Source organism: Taudactylus pleione, unplaced genomic scaffold (assembly GCF_031769625.1).
Source record: "Taudactylus pleione unplaced genomic scaffold, aTauple2 ptg000002l, whole genome shotgun sequence".
Lineage (NCBI taxonomy): Eukaryota > Metazoa > Chordata > Amphibia > Anura > Myobatrachidae > Taudactylus > Taudactylus pleione.
Window position 1 is genome coordinate 1838074 of NW_028284405.1, and position 27524 is coordinate 1865597.

The window sequence follows — 27524 nt, forward strand, 5'->3', positions numbered from 1 at the left end:
ATAATCGGTAACATCGAGTAACATCAGACCCATACGCACACTTGCACAAGCCCAGACCTTACTCAGAAATTGCTAACTCCCACGCACGCTATGAGACCTCATACTGTATATGGCATCGCAGTGGCTAATTTGTGCACGCCCCTGCAACGGTGTGCGAACGCACTGGCACGTCTGCATTTCCACGACCACCCCCCTTGTTACCACCCACAAACAGCACTTCCTGTCAATCATTCTGCGATGGGTCTGCATAGCCGCTGCGATCGCAGTCCCCGCAGCAGCCGGTTAGCGCACACGCACTGCTGATGTATACACATGCACAGTGCGAAACAATCAGCAGATTGCGTGCGTATTTGCAGTTGCGTACGGTAGCGAATCAGGCCCATAGTCCCATGACCAGTGTTTCATTCTTGCCAATTGCTCTGCATCCTTTGCCACCAGGTATCAGGTATGCCACACAGATCTTATACACAAACTATACTTTTTTTTCCATGGTTCACCGATCGGGCCGGAACTGCCGATCCACGAGTTGGAAAAGATGCCAACCAATCCATCAGGGAATCAGTGAAATTCTTCATCTTAGAAATCTTAGATTTGCTGACGCGGATCAAATTTGTTGGATTTCAATGATGCCCTGACCTCAGCGTCTATAGATCGATTGCTGATGTTTTGTGCCAATTTTTTACGTATGGGAAAACGTGGTACAAGAAAAAGTGTGACCACAAAATCTTATTATAAACAATAGGCTTTAATCCACGGCTCTCAGCTATCTGCGGTTGTCACCACGCCTTTTATATAAAAAAATCATACTCTGCATGTAAGATCTTTTATTTAATTTAAATGGTCCTCACACTAACACCTTTCACAGGCATTTAAATATGGTTTACCAAAATCTGTATAGAACCAGCAGATCACTGGGGTAAAAAAGCTGTATTTGGCAGTTTCAGGGTACAGTCAGGTGCATAAATATTGGGACATTGACAGAATTTTCATATTTTGGCCTCTATTCACCACCACCACAATGGCTTTGAAATGAAACAAACAAGATGTGATTTAACTGCAGACTTTCAGATTTAATTTGAGGGTAATTACATCCAAATCAGGTGAACGGTGTAGGAATCACAACAGTTTCTATATGTGCCTCCCACTTTTTAAGGGGCCAAAAGTGATGGGACAAACTAAACAATCCTAAATCTAACTTTCACTTTTTAATATTTGGTTGCAAATCCTTTGCAGGCAATTACAGCCTGAATTCTGGAACGCATAGACATCACCAGATGCTGGGTTTCATCCCTGGTGATGCTCTGCCAGGCCTCTACTGCAAATGTCTTCAATTCCTGCTTGTTCTTGGGGCATTTTCCCTTCAGTTTTGCCTTCATCAAGTGAAATGCATGCTCAATCGGATTCAGGTCAGGGGATTGACTTGGCCATTACATAACATTCCACTTTTTAGCCTCAAAAAAACTCTTTGGTTGCTTTTGCAGTATGCTTCGGGTCATTGTCCATCTGCACTGTGAAGCGGTCTCCAATGAGTTCTGAAGCATTTGACTGAATTTGAGCATATAATATTGCCCGAAACACTTCAGAATTCATTCTCCTGCTTTTGTCAGCAGTCACATCATCAATAAATACAAGGGAACCAGTTCCATTGGCAGCCATACATGCCCACGCCATGACACTACCACCACCATGCTTCACTGATGAGGTGGTATGTTTTGGATCATGAGTAGTTCCTTTCCTTCTCCATACTCATCTCTTCCCATCACTCTGGTACAAGTTGATCTTTGTCTCATCTGTCCATAGGATGTTGTTCCAGAACTGTAATGGCTTTTTTAGATGTTGTTTGGCAAACTCTAATCTGGTCTTCCTGTTTTTGTGGCTCACCAATGGTTTACATCTTGTGGTGAACCCTCTATATTCATTCTTGTGAAGTCTTCTCTTGATTGTTGACCTTGACACATATACACTTACCTCCTGGAGAGTGTTCTTGATTTGGCCAACTGTTGCGAAGGGGTTTTTCTTCACCAGGGAAATAATTCTTCTGTCATCCACAACAGATGTTTTCCGTGGTCTTAAGGGTCTTTTGGTGTTGCTGAGCTCTCCGGTGGGTTTGTTTTGATTTTTCAGCCTAATGATGGCTTGCTTCACTGATAGTGACAGCTCTTTAGATCTCATATTGAGAGTCGACAACAACTGATTCCAAATGCAAATGTCACACCTAGAATCAACTCCAGACCTTTTACCTGCTTAATTGATAATGAAATAACGAGGGAATAGCCCACACCTGTCCATGAAATAGCTTTTGAGTTGATAGTCCCATTACTTTTGGCCCCTTAAAAAGTGGGAGGCACATATAGAAACCATTGTAATTCCTACACCGTTCACCTGATTTGGATGTAATTACCCTCAAATTAAATCTGAAAGTCTGCAGTTAAAGCACATCTTGTTTGTTTCATTTCAAAGCCATTGTGGTGGTGAATAGAGGCTAAAATATGAAAATTCTGTCAATGTCAAAATATTTATGCACCTGACTGTATATGGAGAGTGGCAGGGGCATATTATATTGGGCGTGTTCTGTACACAATCCCCTATATCAGGGGGGGGGCACATTGGTCACCTTGCACACAAAGGACCTCATTCAGAGCCGCTCGCAAAAAGCAATCGCTCGCTCTGAATGAGGGCGGCTGCTTTTTTTTTTTCCCGGCCTCCTGGCCGCTCGCTAAGCTGTAGGTGACCACCCACAGATTTTGCTATGCGCATACGGTTAGGTCTAGAACGAGGTTGTATACTGGACCTCTGACATCACAACCATGTGACCCGCAACAAAAGGGAGAGGGGCAAGGTGCAGAACGGGGGCCAAAAATGTTCGCTCGCCATGCTTCGGGTACGGTGGCTCGCTTTGCTCGCCACAGGTTTATATTCCCCCTCTATGGCCACGTGGATAGTAACACTGGTAGTGGACCTGCCTTGCCGTCAGAGGTCCTTTCTCCAACTTGGATCTAGCAACAACCATGCGCATACGCAGCCTATCTTCTGAGAGCATGCGCCGCGGCGAAGGGGGTGGGGTCCACAGAGACTGCCCAAGCGCAGAGAGAGGCTGCCTTTGACAGAATTCAGCACATTGGCTCTGAATAATCATATGTGAGACACTTACCAACTGTCCTGAAAGGTCCCGGAGAGTCCCAAATTTTTCCAGACAGAGTTATCTAATCTTCCGGCCGGTGCTGCCCACTCCCTGACTGAAATAGGTGGCTGAGAGGTTGCATTGAATTGCGTCATTCTAGCTAGGTTTTGAAAGTAGGGACTGCTCCCACTGTAAGATGCTGCAAACTATGGGCCTGATTCAGAGCTGAACGCTCTGACCAGAGCGGTCGCTCTGAATCATGGCCCTCCTCCCTGAAAATGGAGCGTCTTCTTGGACGCTCGCATAGCTGTGGGTGACCACCCACAGCATATGCAAGCGTCCATGATGATGGTCGCGATGGTCTTGACCATCGCGACCATCGGGCTTGCGACGGAGACCCTGAGGTAGGGTCTCGCTGCCGAAAGCCCAGGAGTGATTTTGGCTCTATCAGATTACTATGGCGACAACACCTCATCAGTAGGGTAAAACTAACCTGTCTCACGACGGTCTAATCCCAGCTCACGTTCCCTATTAGTGGGTGAACAATCCAACAGTGGGGCCGGCTTTAGACGGTAGGCGTTCCCATGGGAATGCCTCCGTCTGGCAGGCACGCCCCAGCACACCCACCAAAGGGGGCGTGCTGTCAATCAACATCGACAACACGCCCCCTTTGGTGCAAGACCCGGAGCGATGGAGAGCCCGTCGCTCGCCGGGTCCCGTGCATGTGCACGATGGAGCTCCCTCCGTCGTGCGCATGCGCAGTGGGGGAACATCGACCCGCTTGCGAGTGTACTGCCGCTCACGAGCGGGTCTGAATGACCCCCTATGGCCCCCATTTATCAACGATATTATTTATCAACGATATTAAACACCAGGGAATTTTTTTCTTTAGTATTAGTATGACGGGGCTCTGGTGCTATGCGCATGCGCAACGGTCTGTCTGTGCGTGTGCATGACACGGGGACCTGGCAGAGCCTAGAAGGATTTTGTTGAAGCCGAAAATGCACTGCCGTCCCTCCATTGCAGGCAAAGGGGCCCGCATCACTCTCGCCCAGGGTGTCAGACTTCACAGCCGGATGGCGTGTCGCGAACATGATGCTCCATTCGGGGCGGAGCATGGGGTGTGACCGCGTCATCGCGGCCCCGCCCCCTCTCCGAAATGAATGGGATTGTGAAACGGGGAGGGTACACGATGACGTGAGTCAGTGCTAAAGCAGTTATGCATCGTTGATAATGGGGGCCTATGGCTTTAAGTGGGGGTGGGGCCATGATAATGAGGATGCGGCTCCATGCAGCTGCCCATCAAATAGGGTTGCCCCCTCTGAGACTCTTCCAAAGCCGGGTTATAGAGGTAAGTATGATGTGAGATAAGTGTCATGAGAGCTTCTGTCCACACCTAGGGCTAATTTAAATAATATGTAAAAAAAAAATTATGTCCCATGGTAGGAAGGGCATAATTTTTTTCTTCAATATTTAAGAATAGCTTGTGTTAATAACTGTACATCGCCTCTTGCCATTTCCTCAGGGTGTCCTATTAATATTAAGGGATCTATTTACTAAGCAGTGTTAGGAGACAGAGTGAAAAGTGATAAGAAAGTGATAAGGTGCCAGCCAATCAGCTCCCAACTGTCATCTCACAGGCTGTGTTTGAAAAATGACAGTTGGGAGCTGATTGGCTGGCACCTTATCACTTTCTTATCACTTTCCACTCTGTTTCCTAACACTGATTAGTAAATAGACCCCTGAATTTTTAATAACTGCAAGACATGCACTTTTAGCATTTCCCCACTGCCTGCACCCCCCCCCCCCCCCAGATATTACAATACTGTTATATTAAGCAGAACTCAGAGCATCTGCTCCTAGTACATTTTAACTTTCATTAATGAATCACATGACACAGAGTCAGCTGACGGTTACTTTGGTCCAAGGCTGGTTTCCTTCCTTCCTCAGCTGCTGAATGCGCACACTGGGAACAGTAAACAGCAGATGCAGGGTTGGCTTGTCTGACAGCATAGTGTAACACAGGTGGTACAAAAACTAGGGGTTAAGCGGAGACGATTCCAGTGAGAGGGGTTAAATATTGTCTGTAGGAAATTGTGGGAGAGGGATTAGGGCAGAGGACTGTCCCACATTCAGTGAAAGTGATTGCACAGGCTGATGAGTGAGACTATACAGATGGAAGAGAGAAGGCGTCTGCAACAGTGGAGAGACCAGATCAGCAAAGAGCTGGACAGAGTCATGGACTTCTGGACAAAACACTCTGAGGACAAGGAATATGGGTAACTGTAGTCTCAGGTGCAATTATTGTACTAACCTGTGAGATGGGATACAGTGATTGTTGGTGCAATACATTACATTGTAAAATAAGAGGCATCATAGTTATATATTTATCATCAAGTGCCAATATAGGCTAATCATGAAGTTTAGAGTCCTACTGCAAACCAATCTTAAATGCTGCTGTCAAAATGTAGGACTCTAATCTTTCTGATCATCGGGGAAATGTTATACAAAGTCGCAAAGAATACATTTTAAATAAACAAAGATACAGAAGGCCATATGTATGAAACTACAATCTAAGGGGAAAGAATACAATTACTGGCAGTGTCTCGCTGACCATTCCTGCGATTGACCAGTTACGGTGCCCCCGACATAGGTCAAAGGGATCCACACCAGAGTTTATCGAAGTATACAATTCTGTATGTTGTATCACCTATTCAAAATAATGATCCTGGTAACTTGTCATGAATTATACTAGGGAGGTTCAGCAAGGTAATATCTCAAGGGAGATTAGTATTCTTAAAATAGGTACACATTGGAGCGACGGGCACTTGTTCCGACATCGGAAGGAATGCCCGTCAGCAGTGATTGTGCAACGGGGACGATCATCGTTATGTCATTCATTAACAATGCATTGGCTGCTAGTGATATCGCTAGGTTTGATGTGCAGCACATTAAACCTGGCGACCGTCGCTAGCGACTGCGGGTGCGTGCAATCATGTGTACCCACTGAGCGATGTAGGCTACACGTCGTTAGGAAACGGTACCTAGCTTTATTCTGAGGCACACTTTTAAAGCAGAGGAGCATAAAATATAATGTTAACTGAAATATGTGCACCTCGTGTTTTGGTTCTGGATCCGGATTCATCTTCACCCTCATGTCCCGTGTCGGACTTTCAGCGACAGGTTTAATCCCCAGGCAACTGTGTGTTTCCTTCATGCTGAAGAAACAATGGATACATGGGGTTTATTCACTAAACATTGGACAGAGATGAAATACCAACCAATCAGCTTCTAACTGTCACTTTACAGGCTGTGACCCCAATTTAACAACGAAGCATAACCCCTTTAGCGCTCGCTGAAGGGATTATGCCACCCTTTCTTCAATTAACAAAACCGTGGTAAGCTAAGATACCGCTGTTTGTCACGCATTACTCTCGCCATCTTTTAGATGGCAAGCGCGATGCGGGCCCCATTGCCCCTAATGGAGACCTGACGGTGCCTTTCCGGCTTCAGTTAAGCCTTCCAGGCACTGCCGGGTCCCTGTGTCATGCACAGGCGGACCGTCGCGCTTGCGCATTACACCGAGCCCTGTCGCTGGCAGTGTTAGGCTGCCAGCAGCCCGGCGGAGGACCTCGCCGAGGACGATGACTTTGTGGGACCTCACCAGAGGGGTAAGTTTTTGTAAATACCAGTAGATTTTTCGTTAGTATCGTTGTTAAATAGGGGCCTGTGTTTGAAAAATGACAGGAGCTGATTGGTTGGTATTTTATCTCTCTCCACTTTATCTTCAAGGCTTAGTGAGTAGACCCCATGGAGCCTTATAACCATACTTGCCTACCTTTGTTGTCTCTTTCCTGAGATGCCCAAGGAGGAGAAGCATGGGGATGGTGACGGGGACGGGGCCTGACAGGTTGCAGCATTATGCCGCTATTGATGCTAATTTAAATAGGGGGTGTGGCTAAATAACATGATTAATGAATAATAGTGTAATTAAGCCCCGCCCCCTACAGGGGGACCCGCGATCACCGCGGAAATTCTCCCCATTCTGCCCACTTCACTAGGAAGTGGGCAGAATGCGGGAGAAGTGCCTACCCTTCCGGGAGTGCGGGGGCTTACCTGAAAAATCATGAGCCTATCGCGAATTCCGGGAGGGTAGGAATGTATGCTTATAACAGTGCGTGTCAGCTGTTCACAAACGCAGTGCAGACCAGAAATCCATTCATGCGCAATTGACGGTTGTTTTGGCTTGAGAACCATACAATCAAATATTTTCTGCTTTCTTATCCGAATAACATGTGATAATTTCAAAAGAAAAACTGAAATTATGCTGCGGGTACATCAATAATATTGATAATATAATAATAATTAATAATATAATTAAAGTATTCACCCCCTTTTGATTAGTACAGGCAATAGTCTAGTGCACAGGTTCTTAAACTCGGTCCTCGGGACCCCCAACAGTGCATGTTTTCCAGGTCTCCTCACAGAATCACAAGTGAAATAATTAGCTCCACCTGTGGATCTTTTAAAATGTGTCAGTGAGTAATGAGTACACCTGTGCTCCTGCTGGGTGACCTGGAAAACGTGACCTGTGTGGGGTCCTGAGGACTGAGTTTGAGAACCACTGGTCTAGTAGGATAAGTCTCTATTTTCATTGACTACAGAGATGGAACTTGATTTGTTCATTTGTCCATACACAATTACTGAAGCTTGGTCAGGTTAGTTGGAGACTTGGTGATGGATAGGAACCTGGGAATTGTTCTTCCAAGGTTTTTCAATTGGATTAAGTACAGGATGCTTAGTGGGCTGCTCATTAACATCTATTTTCTTCATTTTAAGTCACTGAAGTGTAACTCCTGCTGTGTGCTTTAATCATTGTCCCGTTGAAAGACAAACTTCCACCTCAGAATAAATTTCATGGGAGAGGATAGCAGAGTTTTTGTCCAGGATTGTTTGTCACGTGCACCAGACATCTTCCCGTTTATCCTAAAGAATGCCAGTCCCTGCCACTGAAAAGTAACACTACAAAATGATGCTACCACGATGTCGGAATGGTGCTTCCTGGCTGCTGTGCAGTGTTTGATATTATTTATTGCCAGTTATTTATATAGCACACATATAATCTGCAGCACTTTACAGAGAATATTTGATCCTTCACACCAGTCTCTGCCCCAGTGGAGCTTATAGAACTTAAGACCATTACGCCAACCACCTACCCTCCAACATGACCCCTTCCATCAGGTACAACATACTCTGCTCCTGGACTTTCCACCTAATTTATGATTGCAGTCACCTGTGTTGAGGTAATTGATGAGAAGGGTGTTTCACCACAGGTGGCTGCAATCATTAATTAAGAAAAGTCCAGGAGCAGAGCATTGTGTACCTAATGGAACTGGTCATGTTGGTGGGCCTGCAACTGTGCCAAATGTTCTGCAGGTGAGGATATTTTGAGTGCAATGGCTCCTTCATCGCACCCCTCCCTTTAAGGCCCATTTTGTGGAATGTCATAGAGACCGACCCAACACACATTATTTCCCTTGCTGATGTCTGTAGCTTGTTCTTTGCCACAGTTGGCCTCACAGTAGCTTCTCTGATAAGTGTCCCTTCTTGTTCAGAAACAAAGTTTAGAGGGACGGAGGGGAGAGTTCATTCCCTTTACAACTGCCTGCTTCTCTATAATATGTATGTGTCTGTGATTTGTTTGGAATGTTCTTTTCAGTTTTTTTCTTTTCCCGGAAACTCTATCATGCTTGTAGGAGCCTATCAGAGAGGGAAGAATTTATATTTCTGAAAGAACTGACAACAGGTCATCCACTTATTTGGTACACAGGTGGAGTTGATGAACACATAAGGGGACATTTACTAATCAGAGTTTTTTCAGTCTGCCTGTTTTTGGTTGCTTTCTTTTTGGCAGGTTTGTAACCACTAATACCTCTTTTCCACCAAAAACCCGGGTCTGACCTGGGTTTCAGACATGGTTCCAACCCAGGTCAGACAGCGTTTACATAGCACCATCCATCTGGGTTAATCTCAAGTCAGCCCTGTTCACACTGAGGGTCTCATTCAGACCCACTCGCAAGCGGGTCGATGTTGGGGCCCTGCACACGCGCAGCGGCCGCACTGCGCGTGCGCAAGCCCCGGAGAGAGAGAGAAATTCTCTCGCTCTGGGGCTCACTACAAAAGGGGCGGCTGTCGATGGTGATCGACAGCTCACACCATTTTGTAGGCGGGGTGTGGGGGTGGCTGGCCAAACGGAGGCGTTCCCGAAGGAACGCCTGCCGTTTGGGGGCGGCCCCACTGACATCACTCGTGATGTCAGTGGTGAACTTCCGGCTCTATTAGAGCCGAAAGCTCACTGGGGCTTGCGGCAGACAAGACCCTACCACAAGGGTCTCGTCGCAAGCCCCGATGGTCGTGATGATCTTGACCATCAACCTGGCCGCTCGCTAAAGCTGTGTGTGGTCACCCACAGCTTAGCGAGTGGCCAGGAGGCCGGCTCATTATAGAGAAGTGACCGCCCTCATTCAGAACGAGCGCTCACATTTTGCAAGCGGCTCTGAATGAGGTCCTGAATCTGGGTCTGCCCTGCTAAACTTGTGAGGTCATAAAAAGTGGGAGGTGACTGCTCCACAGCCACCAATCAGCTCATTTTAGGCATGACCCAAGTTGGATAACCCAGGTTGTGCCATTTACACTTCAACATTACCCAGGTCCATCCTGGGTCCAACCCTGGTAGCTACCTGGGTTGGATTGCAGGGTCACTTGACCCGGGTTATTTTTCAGGGACCCTTTTACACTGAGCTGCAACCCGGGTAGACCCAGCTAAAACCCAGGTTTTTGCTCAGGTGTAAAAGGGATATAAGTTTAATAAGGGTAAAACTGACAGAAATTCACCATTTTACAATACGCGACAATACACATCACCAAATACTTACCTACTCTCCCGATTCAGACGGGAGCCTCCCGAAAATCGTGTACTGCTCCCGCCCCCCGAAAAAATAAGGAAAGCCTCCTGGCCGGCCACCGGCCCCCGGACTTCCTCTGCAATTTCCAGACAAACCCTCGCAACGCGATGAAGCAATTTGTGCTGAATCGCGTCATCATAATTACATAATTCCATGGTCACACTCCCGCTCTGCCTCCATTACCGGGTAATATGCCCCCTATGCTATTGGTATATATACAGACCCTCCTACATGACCTGTTCCACCACGTACAAAATGCTCTGGTCCTGGACTTCCCACTTGATCTATGATTGGAGTCACCTGTGTTAAACTAGTTAATTGATGAGAGTTGTGTTTAAACACAGGTTAGGACAATCATAAATCAAGTGGCAAGTCCAATACCAGAGCATTTTGTACCTGGTCGAACGGGTTATGTTGGAGGGTATGTATATAGCAGTGGCAGAGTTTGAGAACATCTGGTCTAGAGCACAGGTTCTAAATCTCTGTCCTCAGGACCCCAAACAGTGCATGTTTTCCAGGTCTCCTCACAGAATCATAAGTGAGATATTAGCTCCACCTGTGAATCTTTTTAAAATGTGTCAGTGAGTAATGAATACACCTGTGCACCTGCTAGGAGACCTGGAAAATGTGACCTGTGTGGGGTCCTGAGAACCGAGTTTGAGAATCACTGGTCTAAAGGGAATGCAGTCATGTTGCGGCCGCCGGTCACAATCCCGTCGGCAGAATGCCGGCTAGGGATTATTGCTAGGCGTCGAAACACCGACGCCTATCATAATCCCGACGCCGGAATCTAGAATGACGTGGGACCTAATGAGGTAAGTACGGTCCACGCGTCCTCATAGCCGCGGTGGGGAGGGTTAGGTTTAGGGCACCCCGGGGGGATTTAGGGTTAGGCTAGGGGAAGGGGGCTTTGGGTTAGGCACCCCCGGGGGAAGGTTAGGATTAGGCAACCCCCCCAGGAGGGTTAGATTTAGGATGCGGGGAGGGGGGGTTGGGTTTAGGCACCCCAGGGGGGAGGTTAGGGTTAGGAACTAAGAGGAGAGGCTAGGGTTAGGTACCCCTAAAGGAGGGTTGGGGTTAGGGGGGGAGAGGGGAGGGTTAGGTAGTTTACTCACCTCCGTCGGGATCTCTGCTGTTCGGCCTGCCGGCGTACGGATTTCAGCTCTTGTAACGCGGTCATTCATACTGATCCCCTCTAGAGCATAGCAGGTTATTATTCAGTGCAGTGGCATTTATTTGGGTGTTCTGTGAATTTGTAAGAATTTTAAAACTGTGTCATCCAAAAAGGCTTGTCCTTTGCACACAATAGTAATACATTGGTGGCAGTACTCAATACTCATTACTATTCAGGATGGTATACGTGTGAAACAAGAGGTAGAGCTAATAGCACAGGGCTGTGCTAGGGATGGCAGTGAGGGGTTAGCAATCATCGATGGTTAACTACCTATGGTTGATGGTTTTGCCGATTGCAGAAATCAGATATTTCTCCACCATTGATGGCAGAGAGTACGGCAATGTTTATTATTCCCGGGGTGCATAGCTCTACCCTATCTCTGATTGGCCTACCGTGCACAGTGCACAGCTCCGCCCCCCAGGTATGCCACTTAGCCACCATCCCCTGTTTAATGACTGGCCTGCCGTGTCCCATGAGCCGTGATGACCATCGATGGGGCAAACTATAGATGGGTTTCTACCATCCATGTAGCGCACTGATGGCACTATCGATGGAGACCGTCATTGATGAACCATTCAATGGAAATCCCTAAGCCAGAGGTTCCCAAACGCGGTCCTCAAGGCTCCCCAACAGTTCAGGTTTTTGAGATATCCATGATTGAGCACAGGTGGTTAAATCAAATTGACTGAGGTACTAATAAAGTCACCTGTGCTTAACTATGGATATCTATAAAACATGAACTGTTGGGGAGCCGGGAGCCTTGAAGACCGCATTTTGGAACCTCTGCCCTAAGCTGTGCAGAGCCACTAAGCGGTGGCCAGAGAGGGATGCTGGAACCCAATAGCAGATCTGGAAAGTAAAGCTGGCCACACACTAGACCAACTTACATCCAACCATCCAACTAGTTGATTGGTTGGAATGAAAATCTGGTAAGGTATGAAAGCAAATGACAATCAGCAATTTGCTCCCAAATGCCAGAAAATGGCCAAAAACTGTTGTTTGTACAAATTGTTTCGATCTAACATTTAACAAACTTGTCTGACGACCATTTTCATCTGTTTTCTGGCATTTAGGAGCAAATTGCTGATCATCAGTTATTCCATAACGTTACCAGATTTTCATTCCAACCAATCAACTAGTTGGCTAGTTGGACAGATAATCTTTAGATGTGTGGCCAGCTTAAGTGGAGGGATCAGGAAACCTGTAGTGATAAAGCACCATGTCCATGTGGCACTGTACCACAAACCAAATTATAGTCTGTGAGTCTAACTCAATATCTCCACCTTAATAGGGGAGGGTCCTGCATTTTCAAAGCTGGCCTTGGCCAAATGCCTGAAATTTTATATTTTTATAATGACGTCTCTGTTTGCTTAATTCCAAGAATATATTTGCAGAATCCTGTGCGAGGAAATATGAGAACAGCCAGAGCGATTTTTGGCACCAAAATGTCTAATTCTGGGAACTGCAGTTACTTAGAATACAGCAAGAACTGGCAGATTAGCCGCTGACTATTCCTACGTGAGCCAGGCAATAGGTGACCGTGACGGTACCTGGTGTGCTGGGTGGATGATGACACAGATAAGAAGAAAATGTATCTCTAAGTTACCTGGTGACCTGAGTAGATGTTGTCCCTGGGCCTGATTCAGAGATGTGCTCTACGCCGATGTTTTGACAGATGAGCGATAATCAGCCATCTACACCTGCGTCTAGGTCGCACTGCGCATGCGACAAGGTACATTACCGTAGTCGCTCGCAGCGACTATTCACTCGCTGTGTGACTGACCATCAGTGAACATTTGGGGGAGGTAATGGGGAGTGGCAGTGTGTCACCACCATTTTTTGGGGGGTGGTCACAGCCTGCGACTGCGATCCCATACGCAAGAAATATATCTCCGGCTTCTCAATTCCCACGGCCATTCCGCGGGACCATAGGGTTACTCAGGACGGCATTAATGGAATGACGTGCGGCCGATGATGTGTTTTTGTATGCAGATGCTTGGATATATAAAGCCGCAGGCGGGCGCCTCAACACCTCTCCCAGCAGCTGCGACATTTGCACATATTTGCATCACCGCTGCGTACTCATTCGCAAAAGCGACGGTGGCATTAAGCGTACAACTATGAATGAGGCTTCAGCAATAACGTAGGTGCAAATTATTTTAATGAGTGACATCAATTTCTATTCTTATACTTATTTGTACTGTCCGATTAATTAAACTTATTCCATTGTGTTTGCTGTTGTCAGAGGCTTCTTCACTTGCCTCGGTCAGGATGGAGCAGTATACGATGAGCTGAAGTACATCTGGCTGCAGGGCAGACAGGTAAAATGACTGCTGAGTGCAAATGAAGCCACCTCTATACTATTATACTATAGAAATATACTATGTTTCTATACTATTTACAGCAAGCATAGACCACATTCATTATTGCTGAGCTACATTTGTTTTGCTGGTCAGCCAGCTACTGTCTGGTGGACCAATAGGTGATTTGTGTTTTATTAAGAGGTGGAGTAAAATTTGTATAGCTCTTGTATTGTGGTCTTGACAGAAGAGCGTTGTACATTCAATGCATACATTACACATGCAGGGTTATTTAATTAACATTGCTTACAGTCTGCGCTAAAACCACAGCAACCAATCGGCTTTCATGTGTCAAGTGCAAGTTAGACAATGAAAGCAAATATCTGGTTGCTAGGTGATCTGCACCTTTAAGCAATATTAATAAAAGACCTTCAGTTCTCATGTGTAACAACACTGTCGGAATGCCCCAGGGTGTTCATTCACACCCACTACCTTGCTATGACCCCAGAAGCCAATGCTGTGAAACCTTTATCTGTTGGGATCCCCACACTGTGCAATTCTTTCCTTGACAAACCCTTTCTGATTAATCCATTCTACTGTTTCCTCCAACCATGCCCTTTAACTTATAAAGTTGCCCAGTTGTGGCAACTTTATAAGTTAAAGGGCTGCAACAATAAGACCCATGGCAGATCGACCCGAGGCACAAATTAAATTGCGGACCCCCAATTTTATTTATTTTTCTTTATTGTGCCTAAATTTGGCGATTGCCAGTGCAATATATTATAATGTAATAATAATTAAGCAAGCCATGACCTATGACATTTCATGGTTTGTAGCAGGGCAGCACTCAGATGCTTGTTTTATTACTGACTGTAAATAAAAACAAGCTGATACCTGGTGACAGTCTGTCAGTCCAAAATGTCCCATTGACTACAAAGTATTTCCACTGCTCCATACATACCACTATCTTGAGCAGAGTGTGGAAGGGTCACATATCTCTTTGCACCTACTTCAACCCAGTCAAAGAGATGCCTCTGATGACCATGCCGGCACCTGCCAGGTCCGTCTGTTGATTGGCCAGCCCCCAGTCCTGGACGCAACCTGATTGGTCCATCCATTTACTCATAACTACTATATTTTCAGTTGGACCATACCGTACGCCATCTCGAGTGGAGCATGGACCGGCTGTCTACGCATGTCCTAAACGTTCAAACTCCACTCAAGATGACGTACGGTAAGGTACAATGAAAATATTTTGTAGTTGTGGGGAAATTTCAGACTGACCGTAATAAAACAAGCGTCTGAGCCACTGCCATCCACCAGTCCGTGTGCTACTGGGCATCTACGTAGTGTGAAACCACATGCAGCCTGCCCCCTACTAGAATCAACCACCTTTGCATCCACCACTGTGAAGGTGATAGTTACATTTTATGAAGCGATGGCTTTTTGATGGAGTTGACCTCAAAATTGAAAGCAGCACTAATATGAAGCGTAAACCCCAGGGTCTTATGCACTATAAGATTAATGCCATTTTAAATATTGAAGTCAAATCCGCAGCGTAGTTGCGGCTTACAAAACCCGCCACTTTGTAAATATACCCCTAAAAATCTTTATAGATCCCTGTGTTCTGTTATAAGTCAGGCCCATGCTTTTTTCTGGTGCATCTAGGTTTGGATGTATTGTCGTCTCTACAGGAAGGTGCCCAGGTTCCACAGACGGGAAATACTTACAGCTGCCATTGCAGGTGAGTCCCTGGTTCAGTACTAAGGGCCTGATTCAGAGCCGGACGCTATTTGCGGACGCTCGTTCAGAAAAAGGGGCCGGCTATTTAAATTGAGCGCTCGCTCTTTGCGGTCTGTTGACGCCTCTATGTCTGAGCGAGCGAACGAAACATGCGCTCGCTATTTTGTAAAGATTCCCCCTGGCCGTTCGCATCACACGTCATCTCCACTATTTATTAGATTAATCGAGTACATCGAAAGGCGTCTGAACTGCTCGCAGTGCTTGTGGTTGGATTTTCCTACCGCAATCATGCGAACAGTTCAGGCTAAGAAACAACCAAGTGACATCGTCGATGACGCTGCTTTGTTAATTATGCACACCCATAAAACGCCCGTTTTGACCTTTAAGCACGCCTGCGTTCGGATCTCCACTCCCCGTTTTCAAGCATCTTCCCCTGTTACCACCCACAAATGCCTCATTCTGTCACTCAAATTAGCAGGCATTCGCTATTTTGCGAGCGCTCGATTTCCGACTGCACCGACTGGTTGGCGCATGCGCATTATGACCCATACGCATGCGCAGATGTGCGAACATCGCTCGGAGCGAACAAGCGGCCGCTTACGAGCGGCTCTGAATCAGGCCCTAAGTACATTGTATTTGATATATTTCATATACATTCTCGCTTTTCAAAGTTGCCAAATCCAAGTGTTTGCTGACCGTTCAGCCATTGCCCATGTACTGACTTCCTATCCTTATTATTTGGGCTCTCAGTTATGCCACCCTGTATGTGGATCAGAATGATGGTTATTTAATTAACAATTAACAATCAGGAATTTGTTTTCACTGTCTAATGGGCCCCATACATCAGGGATAGATTGCCGCGATCCTGCGTTGCTGCAACCCGGCATCGCAGGATCGCAGATATCCAACATGTTGGATTTGACGATCGCGATCAAAAAATGATTTAACATGTCAAATGTCAGCGAACCGGCAACGGATCGATGGTGGGCGATCGGAAATTTCCGATCGCATCCCTGCATCGTGACGATCCATCACAGATGTATGGGCACCTTTACCAGAACTAAGCAGATAGAAACTTTTTTAGGGGGGGAGCTGTGATTTAAATGTTGATTTGCACCTTTTGAGCAGCGTTGGTACATGACCATCACTGTTAATGTCTGTACTTCGGTATTAGGTTGTGTTTTTCCTAATTACACAGGGGGTGAGTTCCTACTTGCTCACGCTCGCCCTTCGCCTGACTCCTTGAAATGTGCCTTTGTGGTGACACGTGACGGCCGAGCGGTGAAGATCCAGCGCACCATCTTCAGCGAATGTTTCTACATCATGGCTATGGACGAGTTGTGGAAAACAACCCTTGAAGAGCGGTACAAGGTGAAAATGAGAGGTGGGGAACCAGCATATCAAATGAGAGGGAGGTACCATTCATATAGGACTTATTAATCTATGGTGGAAATATATCATGCCTTGGAGAGAGATAAAGTACTAACCAATCAGCTCCTGTCATTTTACAGGTTGTATTTGAAAAGTGACAGTTAGGAGCTGATTTGGTTGGTACTTTATCTCTCACCACTTTATCTCTCTCCACGGTTTGATACATCTCCCCCTATTTTTATTACGGAATGTATTAATTATAAGAACAGCATATTAATCTCAGAACCTGACCCTTAAACTATTCGAAGACAATGTGGTGGAGCTATTTGTAATTAAATAAAACTGTTCTTAATCTATGCATATTATGCAGCCTATCAAAAATTGTAACATTTGTTAAATAATTATTTTTTGTTCTTCAGAAAGCGTCGCGAGAAATGATGGATCAAATTGTGCACTGGGTGCGAGAGGACCCCTCTGGTTTGGGGAGACCAGAGCTACCAGGGGCTGAACCGGTGAACTCTATGGCAGTTCCAATGATGCTGCTGAACTTGGTGGACCAACTACGTGAGGAGGATGAAGAGGCAGCGAGGAAGTATGAAGAGCTGGGAGCGTGGAGTGTGGAGAAAATCCTTCAACACTTGCAGGTACCGGAGACATTACATGGAAAATGCCGATGCGATGATAATACTATGAAGATAATTCATGGGCACTCTTTATGGGTTTGTCCACTCTGGCCCATGCCAGCTATTTAGTTGTGCCCACCATTTAGCAGTAATCCTGGGTAATGAAATGCAGGGTGGGCCGATTCTGGAGAATTCCATAAAGGGCAATTTAATAAGACAAAGCATTTAAGTTACTTTGTAGTCTTCTGACATTCACAAACATACAGTGCCTAGAATATAAGGTCTCACAGGCAGGGCCCTCCGCTTTTTCCCGGGCGTCCCCATTCATTCTGCAGCATTCTACGGACACTTTGTAGCACCATAAAAATAAGAATGATCAATGCAAACGTTTCAGGCTTCTCAGAACTAGTTATATGTCTGGATAGAGGATTATCTGTTCGTAATGCAATTGATGGCCAACTGTGTACTGTATGGGAAATCCTGAATTAATCTATATTTTGAAATACATTTGTAAATGTTGCAAGGGGCCTTTTTTTTACTGTTGGATCAACTAGGTTTATTGTATCTTTACGCCTTTCCTCTGTTGACTGAAAGTAGATAGGGCAATGTATTTTTGCTGGGGTGTCTTCGTTCTGTACGCTGTCCAGTTGCCTAAAACACTGCCCCTAGGTGACATTTATATTCTTCTGCAGCGCGATGGACAGGCCATTTTAGAGAATGTTTCTGGAGATGGAAAGGAACTCCCAGGATGCATGGGCAGGCATCAGAACCCTGGTATTGTGGACTCAGAAACTTAGCTGCTCCTTGCTCTTCATTACTCATGCTTCTCGCTTGGCAGGTAGCAACTACTCCTTGCTCTCTTCTCCTGACAGGTCACGCCATTGAAGCTGGCTGGTTCCTCTTGCGTCAAGCCATCGCCCAGTCTGACCATGCATTGGGGCGGACTGCAGTGGAAAAGTTTGTACTGATGCCATTTCTGTCGGGGTGGGACCGCAAGCATGGAGGTCTTTACTCTTTCCAAGATGTGGATGGACATTGCCCAACACAGGTGAAAACACAATTCAGCAGAAGATCCTCTGCATGATTATATTCCACACTTGCAGCATCTTTTACAAATTAACGCAGCCATAAAGTTTTCCCTGTTGATAATTAATTTGGCAAAGTGTTTGATATATATATGATTATATAAGTATGTCATGTCACTGAAATCATGTAGGATCATAAGACCTCCCTGGTACCTGGTGTGAACAGGACAATGGCTTGGTCGTTCGCCTGTGTGCTTGGGTAGGTCCCTCAGTGTAGAAATAGGTCCACATCTTCTTTCTCCTCCTGAGCAATGTCTCCATAAACTAGGAATGTGCCAGGCATGGCTCTATTTAGCCAACTTCATGCTATAAATGAATCAAGAGTGAAGAAATAAGGATGAATTTACTGCCTGAATCGGAGATTCCGATATATATGCGCATTTCTGACCGTTTAAACTTTAAACGCCATTTCATGGGCGTGCATAAATTAGCCATGGCGTTCTCCTTCGCAAGCGTTAGAGCCCCTCTGCGTGTCAGGAGTGACGCCGTGTTTGAGACCGATCCTATGCTGCATGACTGACCGATCTGTGTCGATGTTACCGATGTTTATGCTGATGTGTGACATCGGACAGATATGGGTAGGCAGCAGTGAGCGTCTCTATGCTCGGGTAAGCTTTGGAAGGCATTAGCATATTTTCCCAGCTGCGTTCCGTGCAAAATCGCGGCTGCGATTGCATTAGCGTCCATCTGGGAATCAGGCCCTTATTACACAACCACTAAAGTGCAACATACAGTCAGGTGCATAAATATTGGGACATTGACAGAATTTTCATATTTTGGCCTCTATTCACAACCACAATGGCTTTGAAATGAAACAAACAAGATGTGCTTTAACTGCAGACTTTCAGATTTAATTTGAGGGTAATTACATCCAAATCAGGTTAACAGTGCAGGAATTACAACAGTTTCTATATGTGCCTCCCACTTTTTAAGGGGCCAAAAGTAATGGGACTATCAACTCAAAAGCTATTTCATGGACAGGTGTGGGCTATTCCCTCGTTATTTCATTATCAATTAAGCAGGTAAAAGGTCTGGAGTTGATTCTAGTTGTAACATTTGCATTTGGAATCAGTTGCTGTCGACTCTCAATATGAGATCCAAAGAGCTGTCACTATCAGTGAAGCAAGCCATCATTAGGCTGAAAAATCAAAACAAACCCATCAGAGAGATAGCAAAAACATTAGGTGTGGCCAAATCAACTGTTTGGAACATTCTTAAAAAGAAAGAACCCACTGGAGAGCTCAGCAACATCAAAAGACCCGGAAGACCACGGAAAACAACTGTGGTGGATGACAGAAGAATTATTTCCCTTGTGAATAAAAACCCCTTCACAACAGTTGGCCAAATCAAGAACACTCTCCAGGAGGTAAGTGTATATGTGTCAAAGTCAACAATCAAGAGAAGACTTCACAAGAGTGAATATAGAGGGTTCACCACAAGATGTAAACCATTTGTGAGCCTCAAAAACAGGAAGACCAGATTAGAGTTTGCCAAACAACATCTAAAAAAGCCATTACAGTTCTGGAACAACATCCAGATGAGACAAAGATCAACTTGTACCAGAGTGATGGGAAGAGAAGAGTATGGAGAAGGAAAGGAACTGCTCATGATCCAAAACATACCACCTCATCAGTGAAGCATGGTGGTGTCATGGCGTGGGCATGTATGGCTGCCAATGGAACTGGTTCCCTTGTATTTATTGATGATGTGACTGCTGACAAAAGCAGCAGAATGAATTCTGAAGTGTTTCGGGCAATATTATATGCTCATATTAAGTCAAATGCTTCAGAACTCATTGGACGGCGCTTCACAGTGCAGATGGACAATGACCCGAAGCATACTGCAAAAGCAACCAAAGAGTTTTTTAAGGCTAAAAAGTGGAATGTTATGCAATGGCCAAGTTAATCCCCTGACCTTATTCCGATTCAGCATGCATTTCACTTGATGAAGACAAAACTGGAGGGAAAATGCCCCAAGAACAAGCAGGAACTGAAGACATTTGCAGTAGAGGCCTGGCAGAGCATCACCACGGATGAAACCCAGCGTCTGGTGATGTGTATGCGTTCCAGACTTCAGGCTGTAATTGCCTGCAAAGGATTTGCAACAAAGTATTAAAAAGTGAAAGTTAGATTTAGGATTGTTTAGTTAGTCCCATTACTTTTGGGCCCTTAAAAAGTGGGAGGCACATATAGAAACCGTTGTAATTCCTACACCGTTCACCTGATTTGGATGTAATTACGCTCAAATTAAATCTGAAAGTCTGCAGTTAAAGCACATCTTGTTTGTTTCATTTCAAAGCCATTGTGGTGGTGAATAGAGGCCAAAATATGAAAATTCTGTCAATGTCCCAATATTTATGCACCTGACTGTAGACCCACAACCTGGGCCCTGCTAGAAGAAGGCCTGGGGCCAGATGTACTAAGCTCTGAAATGTGATAAAGTGGAGAGTGATAAACCACCAGCTAATCAGCTCCGAACTATCATTTTTCAAACACAGCCTGTGAGATGACAGTTGGGAGCTGATTGGCTGGTGGTTTATCACTCTGCACTTTATCACTTTCCAGAGCTTAGTACATCTCTCCCCTGAAGACCAACAGCCCTGAGCTGCTGGAAGCTTCAAGTCCTTTTATGCAGTGGAAACACCTTCAACTTGCTTGGTAGACCCATGTGCCTCTGAGGGTACATTTGTGCATGGTAGGCCCAAAGCTCCTTTTACACTTCCCATATGACCTGCCAAAGGTGTTTAGATACAGATGGAAATATTTTAAATAATACACTATTTAATTCTAATTACATCATTTGTCCAGCTTGGCAGCCTGTAAAGCAGAATAGGGCCTCTAAGACCCCCTAGTGTAATCCCAAACTACCCTGTGAATCTGTAGATAGTTGTATGGAGTATTTTATCCATGGGATAATGGTCAGTGCTCTGTGACCTAGGATTGTACCTAAATGATGATCATTGTGACCGCTGCCTCCCGGCCCATGTACAAATAGAGGAATATTGCGTACATAATCATTGCAGCTGTATAACAAGCAGTGTTGGGGTCATTAATCTGTTCTTTTCTAGCTCGAGTGGAGTATGAAATTGTGGTGGCCGCACACTGAGGCCCTTATTGCCTTTCTGCTCGGGTACCTGGAGACGCGGGATTCACAAATGCTTGACAGTTTCCAGAAAGTTTTGGATTACGCATTCAGCCGGGTGTGTAACTCTCTGAGGTCGTAGAACTGAATACATTGCTATAATCTACACTAATCATTAGCAAATACTGAGATGTTTACAACACATTACCCATTGCCAATGCATACTGAGCCTGATTCAGAGCCGCTCGCTCTGACAGAGCGCTCGCTCTGAATCAGGGCCGGGCTTTTTTTTTGGGAGCGGCCTTTCGGCCGCTCGCATAGCTGTGGGTCACCACCCACAACTATAGCAAGCGGCCAGGATGATGGTCGCGATGGTCAAGACCATCGCGACCATCAGGCTTGCAACGAGACCCTTGTGGTAGAGTCTCGCCCATCGCAAGCCCCAGAGAGCTTTCGGCTCTAACAGAGCCAGAAGCTCTCTACTGACATCACTCATGAGAACGCCTCCGTTTGGGCAGCCACTCCCCTGGCCCTCCCACCAAAGGGGGCGAGCTGTCACTCAACATCGACAGCTCGCCCCCTTTGGTGCGAGACCCGGAGCGAAAGGAGTGCCCGTCGCTAGCCGGGTCTCGCGCATGCGCACGACGGAGCCGGCTCCGTCGTGCGCATGCGCTGTGGGCCACCATCGACCCGGTTGCGAGCGCTCAGCGCTTGCGACCGGGTCTGAATCAGGCCCACTGTACCTCCCATCTGTCCCAGTTCAGATGGGATGGTCCCTATGTTGGTATTTTTATCCTCGATCCCCAAACTTAAATTGGGAGGTATTTTTACATAGGGTCATGTAACGATCCATTGTAAATTTTAACAATATTATTATAAGTCACTCCAACACATGGTGACTATATAAAGTTCTATATGGTAAGCAGGGTGCTTTTAAACAGCAAAGTAGTGTTTGTGCAATCTTTTCTGGATTCCTAATTCCCCCTGCTTCAGGAAAGAACAATGTGATTTATCATAGATAGCAGACATTCTCCCACCCACAGTCCACCTTCACTAAGTTAGTTATATACTGTGGTCACAGTGCTGCAGTATACAGAGTAAACGGTGCTATACAAGGTAACTATCAGTGGGGCTGATTCCATTCAGCAAAGGATTTCCCGGAGCTATTTAATTGACTGCGCTGTTAAGTCCGACTAGAACCACTTAAGTTGGAGAATGCCGGTTAGTGCACCTTAAGCTTGGGTGTTTAGTCTCGCTAACCGCCATTCTCTGACTAAAGTGAAGGCCGCGAGGCTGTTGGCACCCCGCGCTAAGCCGGAAAACAGCATCACAGCTAGCATTTAACTCGGATATCTGCTCGCACCTCAGGAGGGTGCAAGCAGACTTTCTCTATTCAGACTTAGGCCCTGATTCAGAGCCGGACTCTCTGAAAGAGCGCTCGCTCTGAATAAGGGCGTTTTTTTTTTTTGTGCGGCCTCCTGGCCACTCGCATAGCTGTGGGTGACCACCCACAGCTATTGCGAGCGGACAGAATGATGGTCGCGATGGTCAAGACCATCGCGACCATCGGGCTTGTGACGAGACCCTTGTGGTAGGGTCTCGTGGCCGCAAGCCCCAGAGAGCTTATGGCTCTAATAGAGCCGGAAGCTTTCCCACTGACATCACTGGTGATGTCAGTGGGGCCGCCCACAAACGGCAGGCGTTCGCTTGGGAACGCCTCCGTTTGTGAAGCCACCCCCCGGCCACGCCTACAAAACGGGACGAGCTGTCACTCACCATCGACAGCTTGCCCCCTTTGGTGTGAGACCCAGAGCGACGGAGCACCCATCGCTAGCCGGGTCTCGTGCATGCGCACGACGGAGCCGGCTCCGTCGTGCGCATGCCCAGTGGGCAAACATCGACATGGTTGCGAGCGCTCAGCGCTTGCGACCGGGTCTGAATCAGGCCCTTAGCGCGGACAGTTGAATAACACCGGGAACTCCTTCCCTGGGCTATTCAACATCTCCCCCACTGATAGCTGTATAATATGTGCAATTTATGGGGTCTGTGTAACGTTGATGGTATATAGCAGAGGTTCCCAAAAGTCCGCAAGTTTAGTCCAGGTTATAAGGATATCCATGCTTGACCCCAGATGGTTAAATTAAATTGACTGAGGTGCTAATTGTCACCTGTGCTCAAACATGTGCTCTAACACCTAGAATTTAATGGCAGAGTTTGGAAACCTCTGGCAGTGACGTGCGGTGAGGTAAATGGCTGGGGAGGCACTGGCTAGTATCAGAGCTAGGTTTACAGATACACATATGAGCCCGAGGGTTCATGTGGGCATTATACAAAGGTGCAGCAGTGTATAGTGCTGGAAATTTGGTGACTTTTGATCAGGGATGTGCAGAAAAGGTAGACAGGGGAGGCAGTGCCTCACCTGTTATACACTTTTTACTCCAGAGTTTTGACTATAAAAATGATTAGAATAGTACAAAGAAGATATTTATAATATTTTAATTATTTTTTTCTTGTGATTTTATAGTCAAAACTTTGGAGTATACCCAAGTATGACAGGTGAGGCACTGCCTCACCTGATCGCACATCACTGACCTCTGGTATATAGAATGAATACGAGGCACACAAGCATCATATACAATGAAGTTTGTGCTTAGCAGCCCATATAATAAGGCTGACAATGTGGCCAGAGCAACTATGTGGTTGCGCAATGTGGCTAGCAGCTGGGTCTACGCAAACTGTCTGCCTAGAAGTGGAGCAGTATATATGCCAACAAGACAAATAGAATAGGTGAGGAGTGCGAGGTTTCACCATTATGTCCAATACAAATAACCTAGAATATACATCTTCCTTTATGTGCTTAAGTTTTCAGATCCAGAATATGGAGAGTGGTTTGGTTACTTGAGTCAGGATGGGAAGGTGGCTCTCAGCATAAAAGGAGGTCCATTTAAAGGTCAGTCTGACATTATTCCATATGTTAATAAGTTCTTCCTGCACCCTAAGGATGCCCAGGGTGTTGATGATAAATTGCAATGTCAAATTCTACAGTAATAATGGGAAATTCTGTTTTCTAGGATATTCACTAGAAGGCAAACCTGGTACAGATCCATTGAGAATTATAATTGATCTGCCTGACTGTAAACTTTAAAAGCAGAAATTAGACTATTCCCAACCCCTAACCTTAATGTCGCCATTTTACAGATATTGACATTTTGCTGTAGACATTATACACTCTGACATATGGACCATAGACTGTATGACTGCATACTGATTTGTTGGGAGCATATTTTTGAAATGCTGGGTCTACTGTTTTTGGTGTCTAGGTTGTGTTCGGTGACAAGTGGACTCCAGCCCACTCACAATTTTGCTGGATTAGGACCGGTATACGGATGGAAGATTGACAGTGTTTAGATAAATAGTCAATAGGTCGAAAGCCAGAAGGTCGACAGAGACAAAAGGTCGATGGGTTCAAACGGTCGACACATGTTTTTTTGCATTTTTTAGGTTAGGGTCAAGGGTTAGGATGAGAGTTAGGCACCAGGAGGAAAGTTAGGGGTAGGACAGGGTTAGGTTTAGGCACTTGGGGAATGTTTAGGGTTAAATTTTTTAAAAAAATGTTGACCTTTTAACACTGCCGATATTCTGCACTGACCATTTGTCAGTCGACCGTTTGTCCCTGTCGACCTATTTTATGTTCACCATCTGATGTCAACCTATTGACTGTCGATCCAAATGTTGTCGATCTATTATATCACACCCATTAGCACCAATGAGGATTCCTGTATTTAGAACAGTGAGTATAAACAGAGGTTGGAGAAGTCTCTTTGTGCCTGGGCCCCAGAGGAAAGCTGCTTACTTGTGATATCAGAGGTGCTGGTCATCCTTTCCAGCTCTTCTAGTGACGCCCTACACAGAAGTGTCTCTGTGATGACCGGGATGTTCATAGCTTTGCATGGAGTCAGACCCTCTCCGCAGACATATTGTAGGTTCTGAGTTATAGAGCAGATATTGGACAAACTGGAAAAAGTATGTGGAGAATGGACAATCTGGTTCTGTGCAAGAATTAACGTTCCATATGTTGATTGTGAATATTAAGTATTTTATTTATTTTGGTACATTAGTTACCCAAGTGAGACTTGCACCAAATGTGAATTTATTTAAAGAGGGATTGAGACCCTGCCAGAAACAGAGCCCAAACCTCAAGTTGCTGAGCATAGCTTGCTGTGATTCCACTGCCATGCGTATGAGTTTACCAAACGACAGCCAGCATAGAGCATTCCTGGGACAGCTGCCATACAATCACACAGGCTCTTGGGTTTGCATTGCTACAAGATAGAGATGCACCACCCTCTTAAAGCAAGGCTCCATGTTCTAAAGAATGCATGAACAACCTGTGCCTTTCCAAGTGTTGTGCAACTACAAGTGTCTCCTTGTCCAGGCTTCGTATAGAGCAGGGGTGGGGAACTTTCTTTCTGCCGAGGGCCATTTTGATATATAGAATATTATTTGTGGGCCTGGTGCAGGTCACGCCCCCTCCGTGTGATGTCACACAGGGGTGGGGCCACAATCGCCAGTGATTACTGAAATGCGTGGAGCATCCTGAGGATGCTCCAGGAGCTGTAAGGGCAGCGGTGTGACTGTCTGACACTCCTGGCGGCACTGCTGCATAGATTTCGGCTGCAAGGTGCTATTCAAGGCAAAAAGGAAAAAAGCTCAGAGGGCCAGACCAAATTATTCCGGGGGCCTTATACGGCCCCGGGCCTGAGGTTCCCTATGCCTGATATAAAGGAAAGAACACATCGCCTTTTGGGGAAATGTAGCTGCATATAAACACATCAGTTCTTTCATGAGCATCATTTAGCTCACTGACATGACACCCATATATATTTATATCCAGAAGAGCTTATACAGTACTTGCTCCTTAACTTGGCCCAGATGTGAGCCTGTTGGTTACTTTTCTTTTCAGGATGTTTCCATGTCCCTCGGTGTCTGTATATGTGTGAGGAAATTCTCTCCAAGCTCTTGGAAGAAGAAGACAAAATGGCTGCAGTTGTGTCATCTTAGAACAACTTAGGCTGCAGTTGTGTCATCTTGTGTCATCTGGAAGCTGTGGGAAGCACTTTGGGATGTATGTGTCTGAGATGAAGATGGACCGGTCCCTGTTCAATCACCTGCAATCAACTATTAACAAATTCATTGATCAACTTCACTAAAATAATAACAATTAATAGACTAATACAACCAAACGTAACTTGGTCTTCCTTGTGCTATTATTATAATGCAACTTACGTATTTAGTTGACCTCTCCTATAGAGTGTCTTCTGTTCACACTGGCTTATACCAGAGCTCTCTGTAACACCTGAGCCCTCTCTGCCTTTGTACTAAGGCTTGCCTGAATACATACAAATATAAACCTATATGCAGTCTATAATACAGTGTGTCTGCAAATTAATAGTAATAATTCACTCTCACATGATAATAAACAAATTTGTCATGAAATGATCAACTTTGTATGTGCAGAATTACTAGCACTAGTGGCTGGATCATTTAGGATGGGAGAGGTATCTGATCCCTCCTTACAGAGAGCGGCATACTCTGATTGAAGAAGGCACAAGTCCACCAAGATCGATGATATTGTGTTGATCCGTATGAAGGGAATTGAATGTTCATTTGTTTGTGCAGTCATACTATTGATAGCTTGGTCTTGGTGACCATATAGGACAGTATAGTCAATCAATAGCTTTCCTTTAGGCAAGGAACAGTCCGTTTCTGATAGCATGTAAATAAAAGCAGCAAGACTTAAGGTAGCTATACATGTCGATCTGGAGATAATTTACTAAGTGGTGGGTTTGAAATCCCAGCGGTTTACAAGCAGATTTGCATCCCTCAGATCAAACTTGCTGCAAAATTGAGAGGAAATCACACTTTAGAATGAAATAGAACATTGAATGAATCATTTTCCATAAGAAGAATAAAACCCCAAGATGTATTAATTCCACTAAAATAAATGGCATAGGTTTGCAAGCACTGCAAAGATATCTGTGCAGGTTTGTATTATTATATA

At 45.6% G+C, this 27524-nt stretch overlaps 1 protein-coding gene across 1 annotated transcript; it reads left to right on the forward strand.

Annotated features, from left to right (window-relative positions):
- Nucleotides 1-5130: 5130 nt before the first annotated feature.
- RENBP (renin binding protein) lies at nucleotides 5131-26962 on the forward strand. Its single transcript, XM_088469401.1, has 10 exons — nucleotides 5131-5400; nucleotides 13506-13581; nucleotides 15229-15304; nucleotides 16502-16674; nucleotides 17094-17318; nucleotides 17990-18071; nucleotides 18170-18345; nucleotides 21450-21581; nucleotides 24326-24413; nucleotides 26427-26962. The coding sequence occupies exons 1-10, from the start codon at nucleotides 5279-5281 to the stop codon at nucleotides 26522-26524; spliced, it is 1248 nt and encodes a 415-aa protein (XP_088325527.1). The 5' UTR covers nucleotides 5131-5278; the 3' UTR covers nucleotides 26525-26962.
- The last annotated feature ends 562 nt before the right edge of the window (nucleotides 26963-27524 follow it).

What these genes read in the sequence shown, in the direction of transcription:
- RENBP (XM_088469401.1), top strand. Translation starts at nt 5,279, where the DNA reads ATGAGTGAGACTATACAGATGGAAGAGAGAAGGCGTCTGCAACAGTGG. An exon ending in TCTGGCTGCAGGGCAGACAG is followed by an intron (nt 13,582 to 15,228) that starts GTAAAATGACTG and finishes TGGTGCATCTAG; the next exon opens with GTTTGGATGTATTGTCGTCT. An exon ending in GGGCAGGCATCAGAACCCTG is followed by an intron (nt 18,072 to 18,169) that starts GTATTGTGGACT and finishes TTCTCCTGACAG; the next exon opens with GTCACGCCATTGAAGCTGGC.